The sequence below is a fragment of the Apodemus sylvaticus genome, chromosome 2 (genome assembly GCF_947179515.1).
Source record: "Apodemus sylvaticus chromosome 2, mApoSyl1.1, whole genome shotgun sequence".
Lineage (NCBI taxonomy): Eukaryota > Metazoa > Chordata > Mammalia > Rodentia > Muridae > Apodemus > Apodemus sylvaticus.
The window spans coordinates 9491447-9516580 of NC_067473.1; the positions used below are offsets into that span (position 1 = coordinate 9491447).

The 25134-nt window shown below is 40.6% G+C and overlaps 1 protein-coding gene across 2 annotated transcripts in view; it reads right to left on the bottom strand.

Annotated features, from left to right (window-relative positions):
- Magi2 (membrane associated guanylate kinase, WW and PDZ domain containing 2) overlaps positions 1 to 25134 on the bottom strand; it is a 1455128-nt gene that overhangs the window by 318561 nt on the left and 1111433 nt on the right. For both annotated transcript variants that reach the window (XM_052173111.1, XM_052173110.1), the window contains exon 8: positions 3269 to 3390. In XM_052173111.1, coding sequence (XP_052029071.1) covers positions 3269 to 3390 — 122 coding nt within the window. The remainder of the gene's footprint in view (positions 1 to 3268; positions 3391 to 25134) is intronic.

The following is a 25134-nucleotide window of genomic DNA, read 5'->3' on the forward strand; positions in this document are numbered from 1 at the left end:
ACAGAGCTATCCCAGGCATCCAGAGGATTGTGCAAAGCTGTGTGGTTGGAGAGTAACTTACTAGCATTTACTCTCTTGAAATCAGCCCTCCTGAGCTTAAAAAAAAAAAAAAAAGGGCTGTTTCAATCGGCAAGAAAGCCTTCAAATGAAATTGGATTTATACTGCTCTAGTTATCAGAGTTCCCAGGGAGGAGGGACTTATGAGTGGCTGGTCCTACACAGAACCTTGACTGCACGGGGTCGAAAATCAAATAGACTGGTTGAAGGACATAAAGCATGCGCAGATTACACCAGCAGAAAAGGGTGGACAGTTGGTGTGTATGTCAAGGTCAGAATTGTTTAGAAAGAGATCCTGGACGCAGGACTGAGTTAACTTTTCTTTACACATCAATGCCATGAGATGTTATAAATATATCAGATGCACGTCCACTGGTCAGAGAATGTTTAGTATACTCTAAAATGTGAGCAATGTTTCTTTTTTTCTTTCTTTATTTTTTTAATATATATTTTTATTTTCTATATTCTTTGTTTACAGTCCAAAAGCTTTCCTCTTTCCCAGTTCCCCCCTCCCCATATGTCCCATAAGTCCTCTTCTCTCCATCCATTCTCCTATCTTTCCCCCTCCCTTTTCTCTGTCCTGGTACTCCCCTACAATGCTGGATCAAGTCTTTCCGGGATTAGGGCCCTCTCCTTCCTTCTTCATGGGAATCATTTGATATGCTAATTGTATCTTCAGTATTCAGCACTTCCGGGCTAATTAATATCCACTTATCAATGATTGCATTCCATGTGTATTGTTTTGTGATTGCGTTACCTCGCTTAGGATGATATTTTCCAGTTCCATCCATTTGCCTAAAACATTCATGAATTCATTGTTTTTAATTGCTGAATCGTACTCCATTGTGTATATATACCACATTTTCTGTATCCATTCCTCCATTGAGGGATATCTGGGTTCTTTCCAGCTTCTGGCTATTATAAATAGGACTGCTATGAACATAGTGGAGCATGTGTCCTTATTACATGCTGGGGAATCCTCTGGGGATATGCCCAGGAGTGGTATAACAGGATCCTCCGGAAGTGAAGTGCCCAGTTTTCTGAGGAACCGCCAGACTGATTTCCAGCGTGGTTGTACCATCTTACAATCCCACCAGCAGTGGAGGAGTGTTCCTCTTTCTCCACATCCTTGCCAACTCCTGCTGTCTCCTGAGTTTTTAACCTTAGCCTTTCTGACTGGTGTGAGGTGTGAGCAATGTTTCTTGACATGGTTATGAATGTAAAGGTGACACATTTTTTTAAGTATGTTGTCACAGTGAAGTTGATGCCACAGTCACGGGAAGAGAACTCGCACCTGCTCAATGAGTTTGCTCCCTTGTTTGTTATATGAAAAACGTTTTCAACTGTGAGTTCTAATGGCTATGGTTCTAAGCCCTTAAAATGCTTTAAAATTATAGTCATACTAGGAAGAAGAATTAGTTGTCTCCTAAATTACACATGTGATAAGCACTTTGCTTTTCCTGGCTAGCTGGGTTGATAGATTGTGAGGCTTTTAAGCATTTTGTCCTAATTACCTTTTTGAAACAGGTCTTGGTTTGTAATCTAGGGGGCTGTGGACTCTTGGTTCCTGCCTTAGCCGTTCATGTGCTAGGATGACAGGCATGCACCTCCATTCTCTGCTTTGCAGATAAGCATTTCATATACTTTTTGAAGGTGGTATGATTTGATACTCATTGTAGCCAAATTGTAAGTGGCCAGTCAGCTACATATTTTGCACACTACTCTTATTGTTACATTTTTGGTTAAATAGGACAAACTATGACACAATGAGTCATTATGATAGAGTCTTAATTAGTGTGTCAGTTTACCTACCACATATATCTTTATTAATTTTTTATGTAATGTATATAGAACCCATATATATTCTCTTCTGCTGGGTTCCCCAAAACAGCGCTTACAGGTGGAACTAGCTTATCTCACATTTCAAAGTGCTGCTGGCGTGTGACATGAGCTTACTACCAGGAAAATAGAGGCTCTAGACACCAAGGCCTTTTGTGTGTGTGTGACTGTGTATATGTGAAGATGTGTGTGACTTTGTATGTGTGAAGGTGTGTGTGACTGTGTATATGTGAAGGTGTGTGTGACTGTGTATGTGTGAAGGTGTGTGTGACTGTGTATATGTGAAGGTGTGTGTGACTGTGTATGTGTGAAGGTGTGTGTGACTGTGCATGTGTGAAGGTGTGTGTGACTGTGCATGTGTGAAGGTGTGTGTGACTGTGCATGTGTGAAGGTGTGTGTGACTGTGTATGTGTGAAGGTGTGTGTGACTGTGCATGTGTGAAGGTGTGTGTGACTGTATGTCTGAAGGTGTGTGTGACTGTGTATGTGTGAAGGTGTGTGTGACTGTGTATGTGTAAAGGTGTGTTTGATTGTGTATGTGTGAAGGTGTGTGTGACTGTGTATGTGTGAAGGTGTGTGTGACTGTGTATGCGTGAAGGTGTGTGTGACTGTGTATGTGTGAAGGTGTGTGTGACTGTGTATGTGTGAAGGTGTGTGTGACTGTGTATGTGTGAAGGTGTGTGTGATTGTGCATGTGTGAAGGTGTGTGTGACTGTGTATGTGTGAAGGTGTGTGTGATTGTGTATGTGTGAAGGTGTGTGTGATTGTGTATGTGTGAAGGTGTGTGTGACTGTGTATGTGTGAAGGTGTGTGTGATTGTGTATGTGTGAAGGTGTGTGTGGGTGTGGGTGTTTATTTTAGTACAAGTGTGAAAGAAGTGAGGAGTGTGTGGCTGCTCCTTCCACTAGGTGGCTCCTGAGTATAGTCAGGTCCATACGCAGCCCTGGACATGCCCTCTGTGGTCAGGCAGATAGTAAGACAAGTCATTGACACTGCAGGGCCTCTCTGGGCCAGTGCAGGGGAAGATGGATTTGGGCCTAGGTAATGTTACTGATTGCCTACTATCATAGAAGCAAACAATCATTCTCATGTCTGATTGTCAGAGACTCTCTGCAGTTTATATTCCCACTATCAAACTCTCCACTTGGCAACAAGTAAAATTTCTACAAGGTACTGCTCAGTGTCCTTAGCATAGTTTGTGGTAGCTATATATAAACGAATTATAAATAATGTGAACCCTAACGCTACTGGAAGGGACTGGAGAAGTCAGACTCATCGTTTGTTTCAGCCCCCACTGCAGGCATATCTCTCTGGAAGAGCTAAGAGTCCATCAATGTTCCCCTTGCCATCTTGCATGCGGCAGGATACCATACCTCGGAAACCTGGGGCCTGCAGGGGCTTTGTTCCAAGTTCTGTGTGGGGCATGTTATGTTGCTGTAGCTTCCTTTTTGCTTCCAGGACAGGGTTTTCAAATTGCGTTCTTCTATTTATGTGGCTGAAAAAGAAAATTTCAAATTAGGATAGCAGTGGGACAAAGTCATTTAGGAGAACACGTGCATGGCTCTCTGGAGAGCAGGTGATTAAGGACACCATATTTGATTACAGTCAAATGCCTTACCCAGCATGCATCAGGCTTCTGAGGGGGCTGGCCTGTGCATAACACACAATTCTGTGATAGTTCAAAGCCCTTGATGGCTCTATCAGATGCTGTTATATTTAACTTATGCATGAGATAGCCAAAGGAGCCAGATGGTGTGTGCTTTCTGACTGTTGTGTTCAGGTGGGATGAGTTTGATTCGTTCAAGTAAATGGTCAACGAATGAAACAAACTGAATGGTGCTTCCAAAAGTGTGCCATCTAAGCTTTGTAAAGTCTCAACAGCAACAGGATAAATCAGAGGTGTGACACTGACAAAGTAACAGAAACTAAAAGCAAAAACAATACATGAGTGTGTGTGTGTGTGTGTGTGTGTGTGTGTGTGTGTGGTGTGTAGAAGATGAGTGCACACGTGTAAGCACTAGAGAACAATGTGAGGGGGTGGGGGGTGGTTCTCTCCTCTCACTCAATGGGACCTAGGGGGTCACACTTAGGTTATAAGACTGGTGGGTAAGTGCCTTTACCTGATGGGCTATCTCACTGACCCACAGTGCCTACTTTTAGCAGTCAAACCTAGGTTGAAAGGCCAGGATTCAGGAGGAAACTTCTCATAGCAGTGACAGATGTCTGTGTAGGATGTTTGCTGCTGAGATCTCCTGTATGCTGAGATGGGAAACTAGTAGACAGACATGGAGAGACTGGAAAAACATGTAGCTCAGCTAACCCCATGGCTTACAGAACCAGGAAAGTATGTATTCCTATATAACAGGTTGTTTAAGGTTCAGAGGGCTGGAAGCAGCCCTGCCTATTAATGATGGCCATGCCAGACATAGATGCCCCAGGAGAGGGCTGGCATGTACAGTGATACCTGTTTCTTGAAGGCTTTGAAAGTATGAAGGAGATAGGGGATAGAAGAGGAGCTGACAGTTAGCTAACTGCATGCCAGCTACCATGGATAATATACTATCTTATACTCAAGTATACTATGTGATATAATACATATCATACTCTAATATACTCAAATTATAACATATGTAATTTGAAGTATTCCCATTTAAAGGTGATGGATGAGATAGGTAAACAGAAAGGCCATGTGACTTGTTCTAGATAAGCCACATGCCAAGTATGATGAAATTCTAGAATTTAATCATCATGCCTGTTTCTGCAGTGGATTTCTTATTTATATGTTTTATCTTTCCAATATGTGATTTTAAGTTGGCATATATACATATAATTGACATGCCTGCTCGCTTTCTCTCTCTCTCTCTCTCTCTCTCTCTCTCTGACACACACAAAGACAGACAGACAGACAGACAGACACACACACACACACACTCTATCCATTATACTTTTAATAACTACACATCAGAAAAGAGAGGAACTAAAATGAAATCTTATCTGATATGTCAGAAAGGTAGTTGGCAAGAATGACTAGTGTGGTACATCTAGTGATGTCTTTGTGGGAGGTACAGCAGATGCTCTCTGCCACATGGTCTCAGTGTCAATCAGATCTGTATTCAAATTCTAGCTCCTGAGTAGTTGAGTAACCTTTAGTAACATGTTAAAACTGAGTCTTGATAAACTGCTCTCTAAATCTGGCACAACACTGTCTACCCAAGTGGTTGTGAGGAATAAATCTAATAGCTAATATTATTGGCACATGATTTTTAGCATTGCCATGTTTAATTATTTCTAGCAGCTATTATTACCATTCATATTAGCTTAACTACACTGTCAACATTTTAATCACCTCCATCACTGTGGTCAAGGAAGTCTTTGTGGGGGACCTTTAAAAGAATTTGCGTCTTGCTCCTATGGCCTCATTCTATTTAAAGGAAATGGTGTGTTTATAATAATGTTCGTAATGACTCTTACTCTCTACGGAGCTCAAAACAACTGCTGGGAAAAGTCTTTTCCATTGGAAGTTATGCTCTATGCATGGAGAAACTCCTCCCCTGTAGTGCATGGTGACCCAAGGCTCTTCAGGCCTCTTTATTCAGTAATTCAGGTGGGGCTACCCTGTGTCAGGAAGGCTGAAGAAGTTAGACATTCTTTCTCCTTTACCGCCTGCAGGTAACTTTCTTAGCAAAACCCCTCAAGTCTTCTTGATATTGTAGCTTTATCTTTGGCTGCCTTGCCACAAGCAACCCTTGCTTTTGACACATGTGGGGCATGTCTAATAGGCAATACCCAAAAAGATGTTTTTCTAATGACATACAATACATCTATAGTGTGATTCTTGGTCAAACCATCCATGTTTGAAGTGGCATCTTGGGCCAATTTTTAAACTTTCTTCAACCATCTGTATCTTCTCTACTGATTTAATATCAGATGCCCCGAAGGATCATGTGTCAAAAGCTAGGGTGGTCCTAAGACTTGTGCTAACAGAGAGTGGTAGAATCCTTTAAGAGGTAAGGAATGAGAGGCCTTAGATCACTAGAGGCATGACTTCACAAGGAAGTGTGGACAACTGGTGTCTTTCTCTTAGTTCCTGGCCATGAGAAGAACGGCCTCCTCCAACTCACTGTGATCAACCATATCATCAACAAATACAGTTGGCCACAGAAGGAAGATAATGAAACTCAGGAAAATTAAACCATTCTCTTGTAAATCTCAGATATTTTCTTTTAAAATGGCAAGTTAATTAACTACAACTTGATCTAAACAATGGGTGCATTATCATCTACTTCATGAGGCTACTGTGAGGCTAAGAGAAATGTTTGCAAAGAGCAGACACTTGGGAAGAACACTTCAACTGTAATGCACTATCTTATGGTTTTTGGAATAGTTGTTATTTATTACAGTTAATATTAATGGTGATACTGTAGGTGGCATTATAATACATTTCTTATGTCCAGAGCCTCTTCTTAAGCCTGCCACTGAGACATTTCTAACCAGCATTATACTTTTTCCCATGGATGTTTATTTAAGTTCAAATAGGTCCTTTTATTACATCCCTCAGCAAGAAGATTTGAGCAAATTCTAAAGAACTTGTAAACAAAATCAGGTTAAAATTATTTGAATCTAGATGCAAGATAAATAGACAAAACTGTTAACACAGGCTCTGATTTATTTACTAGAGTTACATTGTAAATTAGCTTTCAGTTTTGAAACTGCTTGTTTAGCAAAATAGAAGAAATAGCTACTCTCTTTAGAATATTAAAGACAAACCACATTCAGAAGGGCATGGATTAAATCCTGTGATGAAATCCTGTGTTGAACTCTTCTGGGCATTTCTTTCCAAGTCTTTGGTGAAGAGGGTTCTGTGATGTGGCATGGTAGAACCCTAAGTGGTAATTTTGCAACAGTGAATTTCATGGATTTTCCAACCTTATTTATGATACTTTAATGATGGATTGTCATGCATCGATCCTTTCCTACAGTTGAAATCTTATGTCCACATAAGGGCTTATGTAATATTTATCTTTGCATACTCTACATATAACACAGGAAAAGATGTTTAAATATTTGATTAATAATTATGTGATGAAGCTGTTAACTGATTTCAAATATATGTTAGTGACTTTAAAAAAAGACAAATATTTGAAATTATCTGAAGTATTGACTTATTCATAGTTTACCTATTCCATTTCTGTTTTCCTAGGCTACTGTTCACTAGACATGTCTAATTTTATCCTTACTAGAATCATCTTGTCTTTAAGGGACATTAATTTCTTATCATATTAACTTTAGTGAACAATTAAGAACTTGATCTTTGGGTCAACATGGAAGAGAGAATAGTCACATTCAAGTGCCATTTTAAGACATAAAATATTTCATCATGAGCAGTGGCTGCTCCAGCTGAAGGGCCATCAGCAGTGGAACCAAGGCGTCACAGGGACCAGTTAGGCCCTGCGCCCACGACCACTGACCTTCGCTGACCAGCCGGGCAGCAAGCAGCTGCAGTTGTGCGGCGCCTTTCCTGCACGGAGGCCACTTCAGAACTCGGCCTCCCACCAGTCAGGAGAGGAGCATCCATCTTGGTTCCTTACTCCAGGAATCGGACAGACTGAGGTACACAAACATAATCCGAGGTCAACACCGCGGAGGTCTGAGCCCGACGGGCGTTGGCCTGCACCCAGGCCCTGGGCGGGTCGGGGGGCCATCGGGGTGCCAACCCAACCAGGAGGTTTTTTACCCAGGCCTGCGAGCGCGCCACCGCCATTTTGCCTGCAGGACGACAGAGAGCTCAGGCGGGCAGACCTGTAACAGGCATAGCCTAAGGCTAACAAAGCGGGGGTCCAGGCCCCAAAAGGCACAGGACTGACCCCAAGAACTGGGCGGCTTGGTGGGCCATCTGTGAGTCAACCCGCCCAGGTGATTGTTAGCAAAGCAGACTCTCCCGGCGCTTTCAGGAAGCGCGGGCGCGCACGCCCGCCATCCTAGTCACCTGGCAAACCCAATTAACAGTCATAGCCCTAGGGGAACTTTGCTCGGACCTTGGCCTCCCAGGCTTTTGCCTGGACTCAGGGACTGGGCGGCCAGGCTAACCTTGTGTGCGACAGCCCGGTTGGCAGATCGGCTGCCCAGCGGAGTGAGCGGAACACAGGGGAGGTCACAGTAGCATACACCGTCCGCACTCCCTGGGAGTGCACACGGGCTCCATCTGCTCCACAGACACAATCTGGGGCAAGGCCTCAGGCAGAAGCCCTTAGCTCTACTCTCTCCGCTTCCGGATCCAGATCAGTCTGGGCGGCAGCATTACATCTCCAAGTCCTGCAAGTGGCTAGCTGGGCTTCCGGGCGGCCAGCTGGGAGAAGTCAGTGTGCTCCAGTGAATCCAGCGGGCCCCAGCGGGAGCCTTCGGGTGCCTGCTTTGGGATCTGAACAGCCTGGGCAGCAGCACACTGTCTACAAGCAGTGCAGGAGGTAAGCTGTGCACCAGAGGCCAACTGGGAAGGGGCAGCTTGCACTGGTGAGTCCAGCACTGACAAGATAAACTAACACCAGTGAGATCTAGATGGCAAAAGGCAAACGCAGGAACGTCACTAACAGAAATCAAGGCAATATGGCAACATCTGAACCCAATTCTCCTCTACCAACATGTCCTGGATACCCCATCACACCAGTAAAACAAGATTTGGATTTAAAATCACTGGTCATGATGCTGGTACAGGAACACATGAAGGTCATACATAAAGAAATTCAGGAGAAAATGGATCAAAAGTTAGAAGCCCTTGCAAGGGAAACACAAAAATCATTGAAAGAAATCCAGGAGAATACAAAAGCCAACAAGGAGGAAATGCAAAAAACACTTAAAGAAATACAGGAGAACTTTGCTCAACAGGCTGAGGTCATGAAAGACGAAACACAAAAATCTCTTAAAGAAATACAGGAGAACTTTGGTCAACAGGCTGAGCTCATGAAAGAGGAAACACAAAAATCTCTTAAAGAATTACAGGAAAACACAAACATGCAAGTGAAGGAGCTAAGCAAAACCATCCAGGATCTAAAATCAGAAGTAGAAACAACTAAGAAAACTCAAAGGGAGACAACTTTGGAGATACAAAGCCTTGGGAAGAAATCAGGGGACAGAGATACAAATATCAACAACAGAATACAAGAGATAGAAGAAAGAATCTCAGATGCTGAAGATTCCATAGAAACCATGGACTCAACAGTTAAAGAAAATGCAAAATGCAAAAAGCTTGTAACCCAAAATATCCAGGAAATCCAGGACACAATGAGAAGACCAAACCTAAGGATTATAGGCATAGATGAGAGTGAAGATTTACAACTTAAAGGGCCAGCAAATATCTTCAATAAAATTATGGAAGAAAACTTCCCTAACCTAAAGAGAGAGATGCCCATGAATATACAAGAAGCCTACAGAACTCCAAACAGACTGGACCAGAACAGAAATACTTCCCGTCACATAATAATCAAAACACCAAATGTTCTAAACAAAGAAAGAATACTAAAGGCAGTAAGAGAAAAAGGCCAAGTAACATATAAAGGAAGACCTATCAGAATCACAGCAGACTTTTCACCTGAGACTATGAAGGCTAGAAGGTCCTGGGCAGATCTCATGCAGACTCTAAGAGAACACAAATGCCAACCAAAACTACTATATCCAGCAAAACTCTCAATCACCATAGATGGAGAAACTAAGATATTTCATGACAAAACCAAGTTTACCCAATATCTATCCACAAACCCGGCCCTAAAAAGGATAATAGGAGGACAACACCAATACAAGGAGGGAAACTTCACCCTGGAAAAAGCAAGATAGTAACCTTTCATCAAACCCAAAAGAAGTTAAGCATTCAAATTTAAAAAATAACGTCAAAAATGATAGGAAGTAACAATCACTATTCCTTAATATCTCTTAACATCAATGGACTTAATGCCCCAATAAAAAGACACAGACTAACTGAATGGATACGTAAACAGGACCCTACATTTTGCTGCTTACAGGAAACACACCTCAGGGTCAAAGACAAACACTACCTTAGAGTAAAAGGCTGGAAGACAATTTTACAAGCAAATGGTCTCAGGAAACAAGCTGGAGTAGCCATTTTAATATCAGATAAAATTGACTTTCAACCCAAAGTCATCAAAAGAGACCCTGAGGGACACTTCTTGCTGGTCAAAGGAAAAATACAAAAAGAAGAACTGTCAATCCTGAACATCTATGCCCCAAATGCAAGGGCACCCTCTTTCGTAAAAGAAACTTTATTAAAACTAAAAGCACACATTGCACCTAACACAATAATTGTGGGTGACTTCAACACTGCACTTTCCTCAATGGACCGATCAGGAAAACAGAAACTAAACAGGGACACAATGAAACTAATTGAAGCTTTGGACCAATTAGATTTAACAGATATATATAGAACATTCTATCCTAAAACAAAAGAATATACCTTTTTCTCAGCACCTCATGGTACCTTCTCCAAAATCGACCATATAATTGGTCACAAGACAGACCTCAACAAATATAAGAAGATCGAACTAATCCCATGCCTCCTATCTGATCACTATGGAGTAAAAGTGGTCTTCAATAGCAACAGAAACAACAGAAAGCCCACATACACGTGGAAACTGAACAATACTCTACTCAATGATACCTTGGTCAAGGAAGAAATAAAGAAAGAAATTAAAGACTTTTTAGAACACAATGAAAATGAAAACACAACATACCCAAATCTATGGGACACAATGAAAGCAGTGCTAAGAGGAAAACTCATAGCCCTGAGTGCCTCCAAAAAGAAAATGGAGAGAGCATACATTACCAGCTTAATGACACACCTGAAAGCCCTGGAACAAAAAGAAGCTATTTTGCCCAGGAGGAGTAGAAGGCAGGAAATCATCAAACTCAGGGCCGAAATCAATCAAGTAGAAACAAAGAGAACCATACAAAAAATCAACAATACCAGGAGCTGGTTCTTTGAGAAAATCAACAAGATAGATAAACCCTTAGCCAGAATGACCAAAGGGCACAGAGAAAGTATCCAAATTAACAAACTTAGAAATGAAAAGGGAGATATAACAACGGAAACTGAGGAAATCCAAAAAATCATCAGATCCTACTACAAGAGCCTATACTCAACACAACTGGAGAATCTGGAGGAAATGGACAATTTCCTTGACAGATACCAAATACCAAAATTAAATCAGGACCAACTAGACCATCTAAACAGTCCCATAATGCCTAAAGAAATAGAAGGAGTCATAGAAAGTCTTCCAACCAAAAAAAGCACAGGACCAGATGGCTTCAGTGCAGAATTCTACCAGACCTTCAAAGAAGAGTTAACACCAATACTCTTCAAACTATTCCACAAAATAGAAACAGAAGGAACACTACCCAATTCCTTCTACGAAGCCACAATTATGCTGATACCAAAGCCACACAAAGATCCAACAAAGAAAGAGAACTTCAGACCAATTTCCCTTATGAACATCGATGCAAAAATACTCAATAAAATTCTTGCCAACCGAATCCAAGAACACATCAAAACGATCATCCACCATGATCAAGTAGGCTTTATCCCGGGAATGCAGGGTTGGTTCAATATACGGAAATCCATCAATACAATCCACTACATAAACAAACTCAAAGAACAAAACCACATGGTCATTTCATTGGATGCTGAAAAAGCATTTGACAAAATTCAGCATCCCTTCATGCTTAAAGTCTTGGAGAGAACAGGAATTCAAGGCCCATACCTAAACATAGTAAAAGCAATATACAGCAAACCGGTAGCCAGCATCAAACTAAATGGAGAGAAACTTGAAGCAATCCCACTGAAATCAGGGACCAGACAAGGCTGCCCCCTTTCTCCTTATCTTTTCAATATTGTACTTGAGGTACTAGCTCGGGCAATTCGACAACATAAGGAGGTCAAAGGGATACAAATTGGAAAGGAAGAAGTCAAACTATCATTATTTGCAGACGACATGATCGTCTACCTAAGTGACCCAAAGAACTCCACTAGAGAGCTCCTACAGCTGATAAACAACTTCAGCAAAGTGGCAGGTTATAAAGTCAACTCAAGCAAATCAGTGGCCTTCCTATACTCAAAGGATAAGCAGGCTGAGAAAGAAATTAGGGAAATGACCCCCTTCACAATAGCCACAAACAGTATAAAGTATCTTGGGGTGACTCTTACCAAACATGTGAAAGATCTGTATGACAAGAACTTCAAGACTGAAGAAGGAAATGGAAGAAGACCTCAAAAAATGGGAAAACCTCCCATGCTCATGGATCGGTAGAATTAATATAGTTAAAATGGCCATTTTGCCAAAAGCAATATACAGATTCAATGCAATACCCATCAAAATCCCAACTCAATTCTTCACAGAGTTAGAAAGAGCAATTATCAAATTCATCTGGAACAACAAAAAACCCAGGATAGCTAAAACTATTCTCAGCAACAAAAGGAAATCTGGGGGAATCAGTATCCCTGACCTCAAGCAATACTACAGAGCAATAGTGTTAAAAACTGCATGGTATTGGTACAGTGACAGGCAGGAGGATCAATGGAACAGGATTGAAGATCCAGAAATGAACCCACACACCTATGGCCACTTGATCCTCGACAAAGAGGCTGAAAACATCCAATGGAAAAAAGATAGCCTTTTCAACAAATGGTGCTGGTTCAACTGGAGGTCAGCATGCAGAAGAATGCGAATTGATCCATCCTTGTCTCCTTGTACTAAGCTCAAATCCAAATGGATCAAGGACCTCCACATAAAGCCAGACACTCTGAAGCTAATAGAAAAAAAACTGGGGAAGACCCTTGAGGACATCGGTACAGGGAGAAAGTTTCTGAACAGAACACCAATAGCGTATGCTCTAAGAGCAAGAATTGACAAATGGGACCTCATAAAATTACAAAGTTTCTGTAAGGCAAAGGACACCATCAAGAGGACAAATCAGCAACCAACAAATTGGGAAAAGATCTTCACCAATCCTACATCAGATAGAGGGCTAATATCCAATATATATAAAGAACTCAAGAAGTTAGACTCCAGAAAACCAAACAACCCTATTAAAAAATGGGGTACAGAGTTAAACAAAGAATTCTCACCTGAAGAACTTCGGATGGCGGAGAAGCATCTTAAAAAATGCTCAACTTCATTAGTCATTAGGGAAATGCAAATCAAAACAACCCTAAGATTTCATCTTACACCAGTCAGAATGGCTAAGATTAAAAATTCAGGAGACAGCAGGTGTTGGAGAGGGTGTGGAGAAAGAGGAACACTCCTCCACTGCTGGTGGGGTTGCAAATTGGTACAACCACTCTGGAAATCAGTCTGGCGGTTCCTCCGAAAACTGGGCACCTTACTTCCAGAAGATCCTGCTATACCACTCCTGGGCATATACCCAGAAGACTCCCCACCATGTAATAAGGATACATGTTCTACTATGTTCATAGCAGCCCTATTTGTAATTGCCAGATGCTGGAAAGAACCCAGGTATCCCTCAACAGAAGAGTGGATGCAAAAAATGTGGTATATCTACACAATGGAGTACTATTCAGCCATTAGAAACAATGAATTCATGAAATTCTTAGGCAAATGGATGGAGCTAGAGAATATCATACTAAGTGAGGTAACCCAGACTCAAAAGGTGAATCATGGTATGCACTCACTAATAAGTGGATATTAACCTAGAAAACTGGAATACCCAAAACATAATCCACACATCAAATGAGGTACAAGAAGAAAGGAGGAGTGGCCCCTGGTTCTGGAAAGAGTCAGTGAAACAGTATTCAGCAAAACCAGAACGGGGAAGTGGGAAGGGGTGGGTGGGAGGACAGGGGAAGAGAAGGGGGCTTGCGGGACTTTCGGGGAGTGGGGGGGCTAGAAGAGGGGAAATCATTTGAAATGTAAATAAATTATATCGAATAAAAAAAAAAAGAAAAAAAAATATTTCATCATGGCTTGGGTAGTCAGCGCCTAAAACAGATCAATTGAATAAATGCTTAGATGGAGTCAGATACTATGAAAGGTAAGAGAGCCTAGTGTTTCCTAGTTTCATTCACCCATCAAGTACATATGGTAACAACTGAACTGACCACGAAATGTAGGGTTGGCTTATGTGATCCAACTATCATTCACTTGGGTAAAGATTCAGGGGATCCTTTAGGCCGGAAAATCTTTACAGACATGTAAGTGATGTGGCAAAATGTCCTCACTCTTTTGGTGCCTCAGCAGATTGCTAACTAGGAGAACTACTTTATGCCATAATAGGCACACAGATGAACACCACATCAGGGATAAGACCTCGGGATTCTAGGAGACAGCTCCTCTTCCTCCAGCCCAAAATCTCATGTAGTTGTTCTTGTTAGCTTCCCCCTTTCTGTTACTGTATTCCTTTGGGGACCTCTGAATATACTTAGAAAATAGGAATTTCTGGAAGCTTAGAATTCCTTTGGGTTTCTCTGACCCTCCTTTTGAGTCCTCCACTTCTGGGACATTACCTCTTTTGATCTGAGTCCCAAGATGCTATTCCACTGGCTGCAAACACAGACACTGTACCCCACTGTTTCCATATTGTTCATTTTTACATTAGTTCCAAGAAGAATACATGGTGTTTTCATAGTCATTACATTTGGATAAAAAAATAAAAACTATTTAAAAATCAATAAACATTATTTTATGGTTTAAAAGCTAAAGGAGAATAATAATCCCACAGGGCTCTTCTGGGTTCAGTCCAGAGTTTTGTCTTGGTGCTGCAGAGATGGGTCACTGGTTAAGAGCACTAACTGCTTGTAAAAGAGGACTCAGATTTCTAGCACCCACACTAGATGGCTTACAACCATTTATAACTCATTCTCCAGGGTGTCATGATCTGAGACCCTCTTCTGGCTTTCTTGAACATCTCTATACATTTGGTGCACACACACACACACACACACACACACACACACCACACATACAATCTTAAAAACAACAAAAAGAATTTGGTTTCTTCAGTCAGGTTGCTCACATTCAAAGTGTGTGATCTTATGGACATCATCTATATTCTTTGTGCTTCAGAATTTTTCATATGTAAATCCAGCATTGAAATAATAAGAACCATTAGAATTTCTGTGCATAATACATGGGTTAAAAATGATCAAACCACTGCAAAGTAGTACCCAGATATAAATACTTTCAAAATGTCAGATAGCATGCATGATTCATCAAATATTGATTTTTCACATCTCTTTGCTAGACACTATGGCAGGGGTTTTGGGCAGGAACAATGATTAATCAGGGATGTGCTCTGGTAGGAGATTGAAGATAGGAAAACAAAGTAATTATGAAATCGTGCTTACATGTAATAAATGTATGTGTTAGAGTGCTTCAAAAAGCTAAAATGTAAAAGTACAAGATCAAAGCTTAATGTTTTAAGTGAGTTATTTTAAAATATGACCTTTGGATGAATAGAAAAATTAGTCTATTTTACTTTGAACTTTTGCACAAAATAATTGAATACTGCCTTTAGTAGGATTTCTTCCCAATTCTACACTGAAGTGATAATTTTATTTCTATAAATGTCCACCCATCATTTCCTCCTGTACCTGGGGAATATGTTTTGTGATGTGGTGTGTGTATGTGTGTGGTGTGTGTATGTGTGTGTGTGTGTGTGTGTGTGTATGTGTGTGTGTAGGGCTGATTTACCGGGATAGTGTTTCAGAGGTTACAGAGAGAACAAGCCAGACACAAGCAAAGACAGAACTAGCCAGAGAATGAGAAGGAGCCAGAGCATTAGAAGGTATTGCCAAAGTTAGTGTGAGGCCAAGTAGAGCAATTCAGACAGAAGCTGAGAAAAGCCAGATTGAACAGTCAGCTTGGAAGATTAGACTGTCTGGAGGCTAGGAGTTTCTATACCTAGCTTAAAGATAGTTAGAACAGAGAATGAAACTCTCTGGGCTTAGCCCAAGCCATGTATTCACATAGCTTGGGTACACCTCTCATCTCATCACTTCATCAGAGGAGATAAAACATTTAAAAAATACTTGTGAACTAAATCTAAGGACATCAGAAAGATTATGCACCATGATCAAGAAGGTTGTGTCCTAGAAGTTAGGGATCCACCATACAAACAAACTGAAAGAAACACACAAACGTGCACACACACACACACACACACACACACACACACACACGATCATCTCAGTAGATGCAGAAAAGACTTTTGACAAAATCCAACAAGCTTTTCATGATAAAAGTCCTGGAGAGATTAGGGATACAAAGAACATACTTAAAGAAAATAAAGGTGGGCTGGTTAAGAGCATTAACTGCTCTTCCGGAGGCCATGAGTTCAAATACCAGCAACCACATGGTTGCTCACAATCATCCGTAATGACAAACAAACAAACAAACAACCTATGGGCCAGAGCGAGTGGGGGCCTGAACCAGCAGGGGCCAGAGCAAGAGGGAGATAGGGAAGGAAGAAGAAAAAAAGATTCCAAAATTATTTTTTTTTAAAAAAGATAATAACAGCAATTTACAGCAAGTCTATAGCCAACTTCAAATTAATGGAGAGAAAAATCAAAGCAGTTCTACTAAAATTAGAAACAAGTTTTTTGTTCATTCTTCGATAACTATTCAATATAGTACATGCAGTTGTAACTAGAGCAATAAGATAACTGAGGGAAATCAAGGGCATATAAAAGGCAAAGGAAGAACTCAAAGTATCATTATTTTCAGATGATAAGATAAATGATCATTAAAATTCTACCAGGGAACTCCTGTAGCGGATACACACTTTCAGCAAAATGCCTGGATATAAGATTAACTCAAGAATATTAGTAGCTTACCTATACATAAATGACAATGGGCTGAGAATGACATCAGAGAAGCAATACCTTTCACAACAGCCTCAAACACTGGTAAATACTTTGGTATAACTGTAATCAAGCAAGTGAAAGGCTTGCATTGCAAAAACTTCAAATCTTTGAAGAGAGAAATTAAAGAAGATAACAAAAGATGGAAAGATCTCCCATGCTCATGGATCAGTAGGATTAACATAGTAAAAATAGCTATTCTACCAACAACATTCTACAGGTTCAATGCAACCTCCATCAAAATTCCAACACACTTCCCCAGTTTCTTGAAACTAATAGAAAAGAAATTGGGGAGGACCCTTGAGGACATGGGCACTGGGGAAAAGTTCCTGAACAGAGCACCAATAGCTTATGCTCTAAGATCAAGAATTGATAAATGGGACTTCATAAAATTACAAAGTTTCTGTAAGGCAAAGGACACTGTCAAAAGGACAAAACGGCAACCAACAAATTGGGAAAAGATCTTCACCAACACTACATCCGACAGAGAGCTAATATCCAGTATATACAAAGAACTCAAGAAGTTAGACCCCAGAGAATTAAATAACCCTATTAAAAATGGGGTACAGAGCTAAACAAAGAACTTTCACATGAAGAAATTCAGATGGCTGAGAAGCACCATAAGAAATGCTCAACATCATTAGTCATTAGGGAAATGCAAATCAAAACAACCCTGAGATTTCACCTCACACCAGTCAGAATGGCTAAGGTTAAAAACTCAGGAGACAGCAGGTGTTGGCGAGGATGTGGATAAAGAGGAACACTCCTCCACTGCTGGTGGGGCTGTAAGATGGTACAACCACTCTGGAAATTAGTCTGGCAGTTCCTCAGAAAACTGGGCATAACACTTCCGGAGGACCCTGCTATATCACTCCTGGGGCATATACCCAGAGGATTCCCTGGCATGCAATAAGGACACATGCTCCACTATGTTCATAGCAGCCTTATATATAATAGCCAGAAGCTGGAAAGAACCCAGATGTCCCTCAGTGGAGGAATGGATACAGATAATGTGGAATATTTACACAATGGAATACTACTCAGCAATTAAAAACAATGAATTCATGAAATTTTTAGGTAAATGGTTAGAACTGGAAAATATCCTAAGTGAGGTAACCCAATCACAAAAGAATACACATGGAATGCAGTCACTGATAAGTGGATATTAATTAGGCCAGAAGCTCTGAATTCTCAAGACACAATTAGCATATCAAATGATTCCCAAGAAGAAGGAAGGAGAGGGCCCTGGTCCTGGAAAGGCTTGATCCAGTATTGTAGGAGAATACCAGGACAGAGAAATGGAAGGGGGGTGATTGGGGAATGGGTGGAGAGAAGAGGGCTTATGGGACATATGGGGACAGGGGAACTGGGAAAGGGGAAAGCATTTGGAATATAAACAAAGAATATAGAAAATAAAAATAATTCCAATACACTTCTTTACAGACTGTGAAAGGACAATGCTCAACTTTATATTGAAAAACAATAAATGCAGGATAGCTTAAGGAATCCTGATCAATAAAAAGAAACTCCTGGAGGTATTGCCATCCCTGATTTCAAGATGTACCACAGTAAGAAAAATCATGTGGTATTGGCATAAAACAGACATGGTGCTCAATGGAATCGAACTGAAGGCTCAACTATAAATTTACATAACTATGGACACCTGATTTCTTATAAAGAAGCCTCAAAGACACAGTGGAAAAAATATGGCATAACTGGATGTGTAGAAGAATGCAAATAGATCCATATCTATCCCTTTGCTCATATCTCAATCCAAGTGGATTGAAGATCTCAACATAAAACCAGATACACTGGACGTGATAGATGAGAAAGTGGGAAATGGCCTTGAAAGCATTGATATAGGAGACAACTTCCTGAATTGCACAAGCACAAAGACTGATAATAAATGAATGAGACCTCATGAAATTGAAATGCTTCTGAAAGGCAAAGGACACTGTTAGTGGGAGAGCATGGTAGGACACCAGGAGAACATGACTCATGGAATCATGTTAGCAGGGCTCACATGTGCTAGGAACTCTGAAACAGCAAGCACAGGGCCCTCAGAGGTCTGTGCCAGGTCCCCAGACTCTGTGTTATAGCTGTTAGCTTGGTGGTTTTATAGGACTCCTAACTGTGAGAGCAGATGTGTCTTTGACTCGTTGGCCATCTCTTAAGACTCTGCTCCTCCTGTTGCATTGGCTTGTCCAGCTGTGTTGTGAGGGCTTTCACCTTGTCTTATCATAGCTTGTTTGTAGTGTTTGGCTGTTGTCCCTTGGAAGCCTACTGTTTTCTGAAGGAAAACAGAGAGGAGGCAAGGTTGGGGGAGGAGATCTGGGACAATGGAGGGAGGAAAGACTGCAGATAGGATGAGAGAAGGATTTATGTTCAATTAAAAACATTAGAACCAGTAGGCATGCACTGAAATCGTTGCCTAGTCAGCCCTTTCACTCTCATAAAACATGCAGATGCTACTGCTGAGTGCAGGAGGTCGACATTATTTTAAAGGTAATTTAAACCTTTTGTTTCTATGTTTAAAATGTTATGTTAAAAACTTGGAGGCAGAATGAAGTTTATCTAAAATGAAACTAATGACTCCATTATCTTATGCATTAGAAACAAAACCAATGACCCCCTTTCTACTGGTGCCTGCCAGCCCTGACTAAATGTTCAGATCTCTAGTGGAAGAGAGGTACATGTTGGCTAACCATTGTTTACTTAGGACTTAAGGACTTTCCTTTAGATGTGAGATTCTAAGTTTTAAAATACAATCTTGGGTGAGATAAACTGAGTTTGTCACCTTACCATTGACTGCAAAAAATTAAAAAGTGTGAGCTGAAATACACTTTGTGTTAAAATGGACTGTAATTCCTCAATCAATTTTCTGAGTTGTTAAAAATAATAGTTTAGCTTAAGTCAATGGCACTCTGAAAGATATACAGGCATTTATAAAGATAGTTATCAACAATCATGAATACAGAAATGCTTTGGAAACTGACTCCAAGGATACTAGGAAATCACAGAGACAACATCACTAACATCTGGAATTATCCAGGAAGGTAGAAGCTGGGGAAAGGATGCTGGTGAGTAGAAATGCAGGAAACTGTGGTGTGGATAAAACTATGACTGATTCTGGAGGTCAAGGGCACAAAGATAGTTACAGTTCCATATGAAACTCAAAACTTGCCAGGTTTTCAGGTCCAATATTCTTCATATATAATTGTTTCTTGACTACTGAGTGGAGTCTTTATGACTCAGGGAGAAATCAAATACACAGTCCTTACTTTTATGAGGTGAAATGTGATACAGGAGGGACTAGAAACAAAAGTTAAAAAATACTTCTGATGAGTTTTAAGGAGCACTTGTCCTGGATAAGTTCTTTATTCTTATGCTGTATCCTTGAATCTGTGCAGAGTAATTTAGCCATTTTGCCTCTAACATGTGACCTCATGGTCTAGGTGTAATCAGGAAGGTGTAATTCCAAAAGGTAAAGATTCCGAGAAAATGGGGGTAGGGTGAGCAATAAAATGAATAGGAAGATCAAAGGTTCAGCAGCACCAAGACCAGAAGATGGTGTTGGTAGTTGGATCACTAGTGTTTTTAACAAATTGCTTATAGGGTCGGGTGCCATTGCAGAGTTTACATAGTTAACACTTAATGTGCATTCCCAGGGAGATTATAGCATTATAGACTGAGGGTGGTTTCCCATAAGTACGATGGGGAATGCGTTACCAGACAATGTGCTTATTTACTTTCAAACCACAGTGTGTGCCCCTGCACTGGGCTACTCTTGGGATTCGCATCCCAAAGCTCTTAGAAAGATGAGAAGATAAGTGGATTTAATTAGCCCAGAAGCCCTGAACACCCAAGGCACAAATCGCATAACAAATGACTCCCATGAAGAAGCATGGAGAAAGTCCTGATCCTGGAAAGGATTGACCTAGCATTGGAGAGGACTATAAGGACAGAGAAAAAGGAGGGAGGTGATTGGAGAATGGATGGAGAGAAGAAGGTTTATGGGACATATGGGGAGGGGGGAACTGGGAAAGGGGAAATCATTTGGAATGTAAACAAAGAATATAGAAAATAAAAATATTTAAAAAAATAAAGTAGAAGGGAAAATGAAAAAAAAGAAAACAATTAAATTTCTTTTCAGATCTTTGAAAAACTATTGACACGCTAAGAAAATGACTGGAGACCCACAGTTTGAAAGGCCGGAACCACCACGGGCTTTCTCTCTTTAAGTCACATGCTGAACATTGCACTGCCCTGCCACCGCCATGTCTGCCTTCCAGGAAGGGTGGCATGTAGGAGGGAAGAATTCCTACAAAGCCTTTCTGTCATCCCAACCACTTAACAAATGTGAATTACCATAATGTAGTGAAGGAAAGATGTCAACAACAGTATTGCATGTTAACCAATCATAATTTTGAAATCTCAGTTCTTCTTTTTGTGTTTTTGACTGTTTCTAAACAGAACAACTGTACATAAAAGTTTTCTCTTTTTTGAAAAGATCCTATTTTTGAATAAAGCATTCTTTTTATAGAAAAAAAAGATGAGAAGGGTTTGGAGCGGTAACCCCACTTTTCAAGCTACTCCATTCCTGTTCATATTTGAACGTGGTTCGTAGATGCCTCACATGGTTGAAATGAGAAAATAAAGAGAGAAAGCGAGGGGTTAATAACCACCTGGTCTGGTCACCATTCCAGATGCTTGGCTCACTGGGCTCAATGCCTTTAGTTTACAGTTTCCTCAAAATAGGTAAACTTTTCTTTGGCATATCTCCCTGTTGATACAACAAATTAGCCCGGCTCTGCATAGTGCCAAAATTCAGGACTGTTGACCCACATGGTTCCGAAACAACTGCATATTTACTTTTCAAGCAAATTTTTCATAGTCACACATGCAGAATATATCTGCTAATTCTTCTGCAAGGTGAGTGTCATTTCAGTTTTTAATATGAAACTGGAAATTTAAATTACACTCTAAATTATCTGCAGGTATTCTGAAAACATGAGTGTGAAATCACAGAATATTATTTCGATATATTTAATAATACCTTGACAACTCAGGAGTTATTCACACAGAAACACGAGTGATGGGCTTCAGTGGAAATATGGGCATGTGTGCATGTTTCTTGTGTTGAAAAAATCAGAAGCGAAATGGCAAGAAAATGAGCCAGGAGATCAAACTGGAACGCCCTCTTCAAAGGTTGTCTTTCAGATTCTTCAAGGTGGGTGTGGCATCAACTCTTTGTCTTTATTGTCTTTGTGAGTTGAATATGGACTATGTCTTTTGAGTTATGATTGAGGAACAAGACCAAAGGTGCTTGTGGAGGAAGATGAGGATGCTCAACAAAAATAAAAGCATATAATGCTCATCTTAAACATCGCAAAGGGCACCCTGGAGCTTTCCGTAGGCAGTAAGTCTTTCTCTCCTTTCGTGCACAGAGCAGTGGAAATGTCACCTAGTAAGGAGGTGTCTGAGAGCTCGGAGACCTGTCCCACTGCCTGTCTCATGGTGACCAGGTTTAAATGGTCTCCCACTCATCATATGCTGCACTCACTGCCAGACTCTGAGCAGTGCAGAGTGACAGAGAAGGGGGACACAGGTGCCTTTCTCCATCTCATGGATGTCTCTGCTTTACTTCTGAAGCCTCTTAGGAGGTAGAGTTGTCATTTTCTCACTTTAAAACATTCTTTCTCATTTGTTTTACATTTGTTTATTTTCTTTGTGGGGGTTGGGCACTGATGTCACCATGCACACGTAGAGCTCAGAGGACGGGCTGTGGGAGTTGGTTCTTTTCTCACACCACATGCAGTCTAAGGGTCAAGCTTAGAGTTACTAAGCTTGGTGAGAGGCTCATTGTTTAAACACGGCTGCAAGTGCCCATAGGACAGCCCTTAACCACAAGCCCTCCATTTTATCATCCCTGAGAGCAGGCCGGAATTGGGCTAAAGCTTCATTTGAAGGGTATGCCGTGCAAACATGTGCTGGAAGTGATGGACTTTTTGAGAAGGTCCCTCACGCTCCCCAACTCAAAGTGTCTCACCTGCATACATCCTCCTCAAATAACAGGGCCATTTTCAGGGGGAAAATTAGAGAAAGAAAACCCCATGAACATGTTTAAAGACAAAGCAGTGTGTGAATTTCAGCTCATTTTATATTTGGATTAGTTAGGGTCTGGGAGTCAAGAATGAAATACGGACAGTAAAGTTTCTTAAGCCCGGCCTCAAACTGCAGTTCTGTCAATGGCTAGCTTGATGGCTTGCTTTCTTTGTATTTTAGTTTCTCTGTAAAAGAGAAATAATAGCATCTGTCCTGAGGCATTGTGGTGATGGTTAAATGGGCTTTGTAGAATACTTAATGCATGCCAAAGGCTTCATAAAGGTAACTGCTAGCAGGGTGCAGTGACATCTGCTTGTAATTCTAGTACTCTGAAGGCACAAGCAGGGGGAATCACAAACTGAAGAAACTGAAGGGTATGCTAGCTGATATGTCTAAGCAATCATCATCATCATCATCATAACCACCATCATCACCATCAAGCATCATCATTATCATCACCACTATCCTCCTCCTCATCATCTGTTAAGCTATTTCTCAAGGTCAACTAATGTTAAGTGATGAGGACCTTCTTGGAGATTACATTTGAAGTCAATGTACCAAACTAAATTCCTGACATACTACAGAAAACAAAAAGTGCAGTCCCTTCTGCGTGAAACATGTTTATTGTAAAAGCAAGGTAGAAAAGAGGCAGGGGACTTTGTCAGCCTCCACAGACGACTGTTCAATGGACAGTTGAACTAAGGTATTTTGTGTTATCATAATTAGCTCAACAGGTGAGACTTAAATGTTTGAAAACAAAAATTATGAGTTGATTTATTTATTTTTCTTTTTGTGGTAGTGGATAATAAATGCAGGACTTCACAGATTTTAGGTTAATTTCTTACCACTGAGCTATAGCCCAGCCTACTCTTCCTACTTTTTACTGTGAGATGGGGTCTCACTGAGTTTTCCAAGCTGGCCTTAAACTCACTCTGATGCCCAGAGATGCCTTCAAACTTACCCTCCTTCTGCCTCAGCCTTCTGAGCAGTTGGGACTACAAGGCCTGCTGATGGGTTGCTTCTAGATTAAGTTCAGGTAAAATCATGAAGCTTCAAACATGCATATCCCAGAAAATGGTGTTTCACTCACTGCAGGATCTGCAGCCTCAGCCCCCAACGTGCAACTGTATTCTTGAAAGTTCTAGAACTCATCTTCCTTAGGTTGAAATTCAACATAAAATTTGATAAAGAAAATGGGAAGATTTGCCCCTTCTTTTTTATTACACCAAGAGCTCAATCCTTCAAATAGTTAAAGATGAAGGTCTCTGTTAATCTGTATTAAAAAATTGTGCTTACCTATGTTGCTTTCATTCTTAAAAAATAGAAAGACATTTCCCCCTTTAATACAGTTAGCTCTGACACTGTATAGGAATATTATTCTTGGGTCTGGAGAGTGGCTTCAGCACCTTAAAAAGACTTGGAATTAGGTTCCCAGCATACACACAACACCTCACAATGGTCTGCAATCCCAGTTCTAGGGGATCTGTCTCCTTCTTGTGGAATTCCTTGGTTTTGCATTAGTATGCATACAAACATACATGTAGACAAAATATTTATGCATATAATAAGATAAACATTAAATGTATTGTTCTTACCATGAATTTTGCCTATAAATGTATCTTTTATCTTTCTTCCTTTTAAATGACAACTTGATGACTCTGTGTATCAAGCATACAGTCTATTGTAACAGTTTGCCATTTAGGGAAGTGTTCCTTCCATAACACTTGCTATCATTATAATTATTAATATGAAATAATGGTGATATATGTTGCCATCTAGCCAAACACAAGTAAAACTTGAATTGAAATACTTAAAAAAAATTTAAGTATACTTTGATGTGCAGCTATAAAGAGAAAACAATGAGTCTTAATACAGGAAAATGGCCAAGTTTATCTATGCTAGCACACGGTGCAATGCACAGTCCTTGAACTTCAGGAGACTTAGCAATTAACCAATGGAAACCATTCTTTAACAGACCAGTGTCAGGGAGCTCAGGTGAAACTTCGTGCTGACCTGTTTAACAGATATCAGGCACACGCACCGATAAAAACTATTACAAACATTATGCTCCGTGACACACAAAAAGGCTTTTGGAAAGAATTCTCCCAACTAAGGGCAAGATGAATTACAGTTCTCATGTGGGGTAGGGTGATTTGTCATCACATGCTTTGTTCAACTATAGAGAATCTTAGAAAGGACATCAACTCCTGGAGCCTCGTTTTGTCCAGATTGTGGCAGACCTCTGATAATATTGAT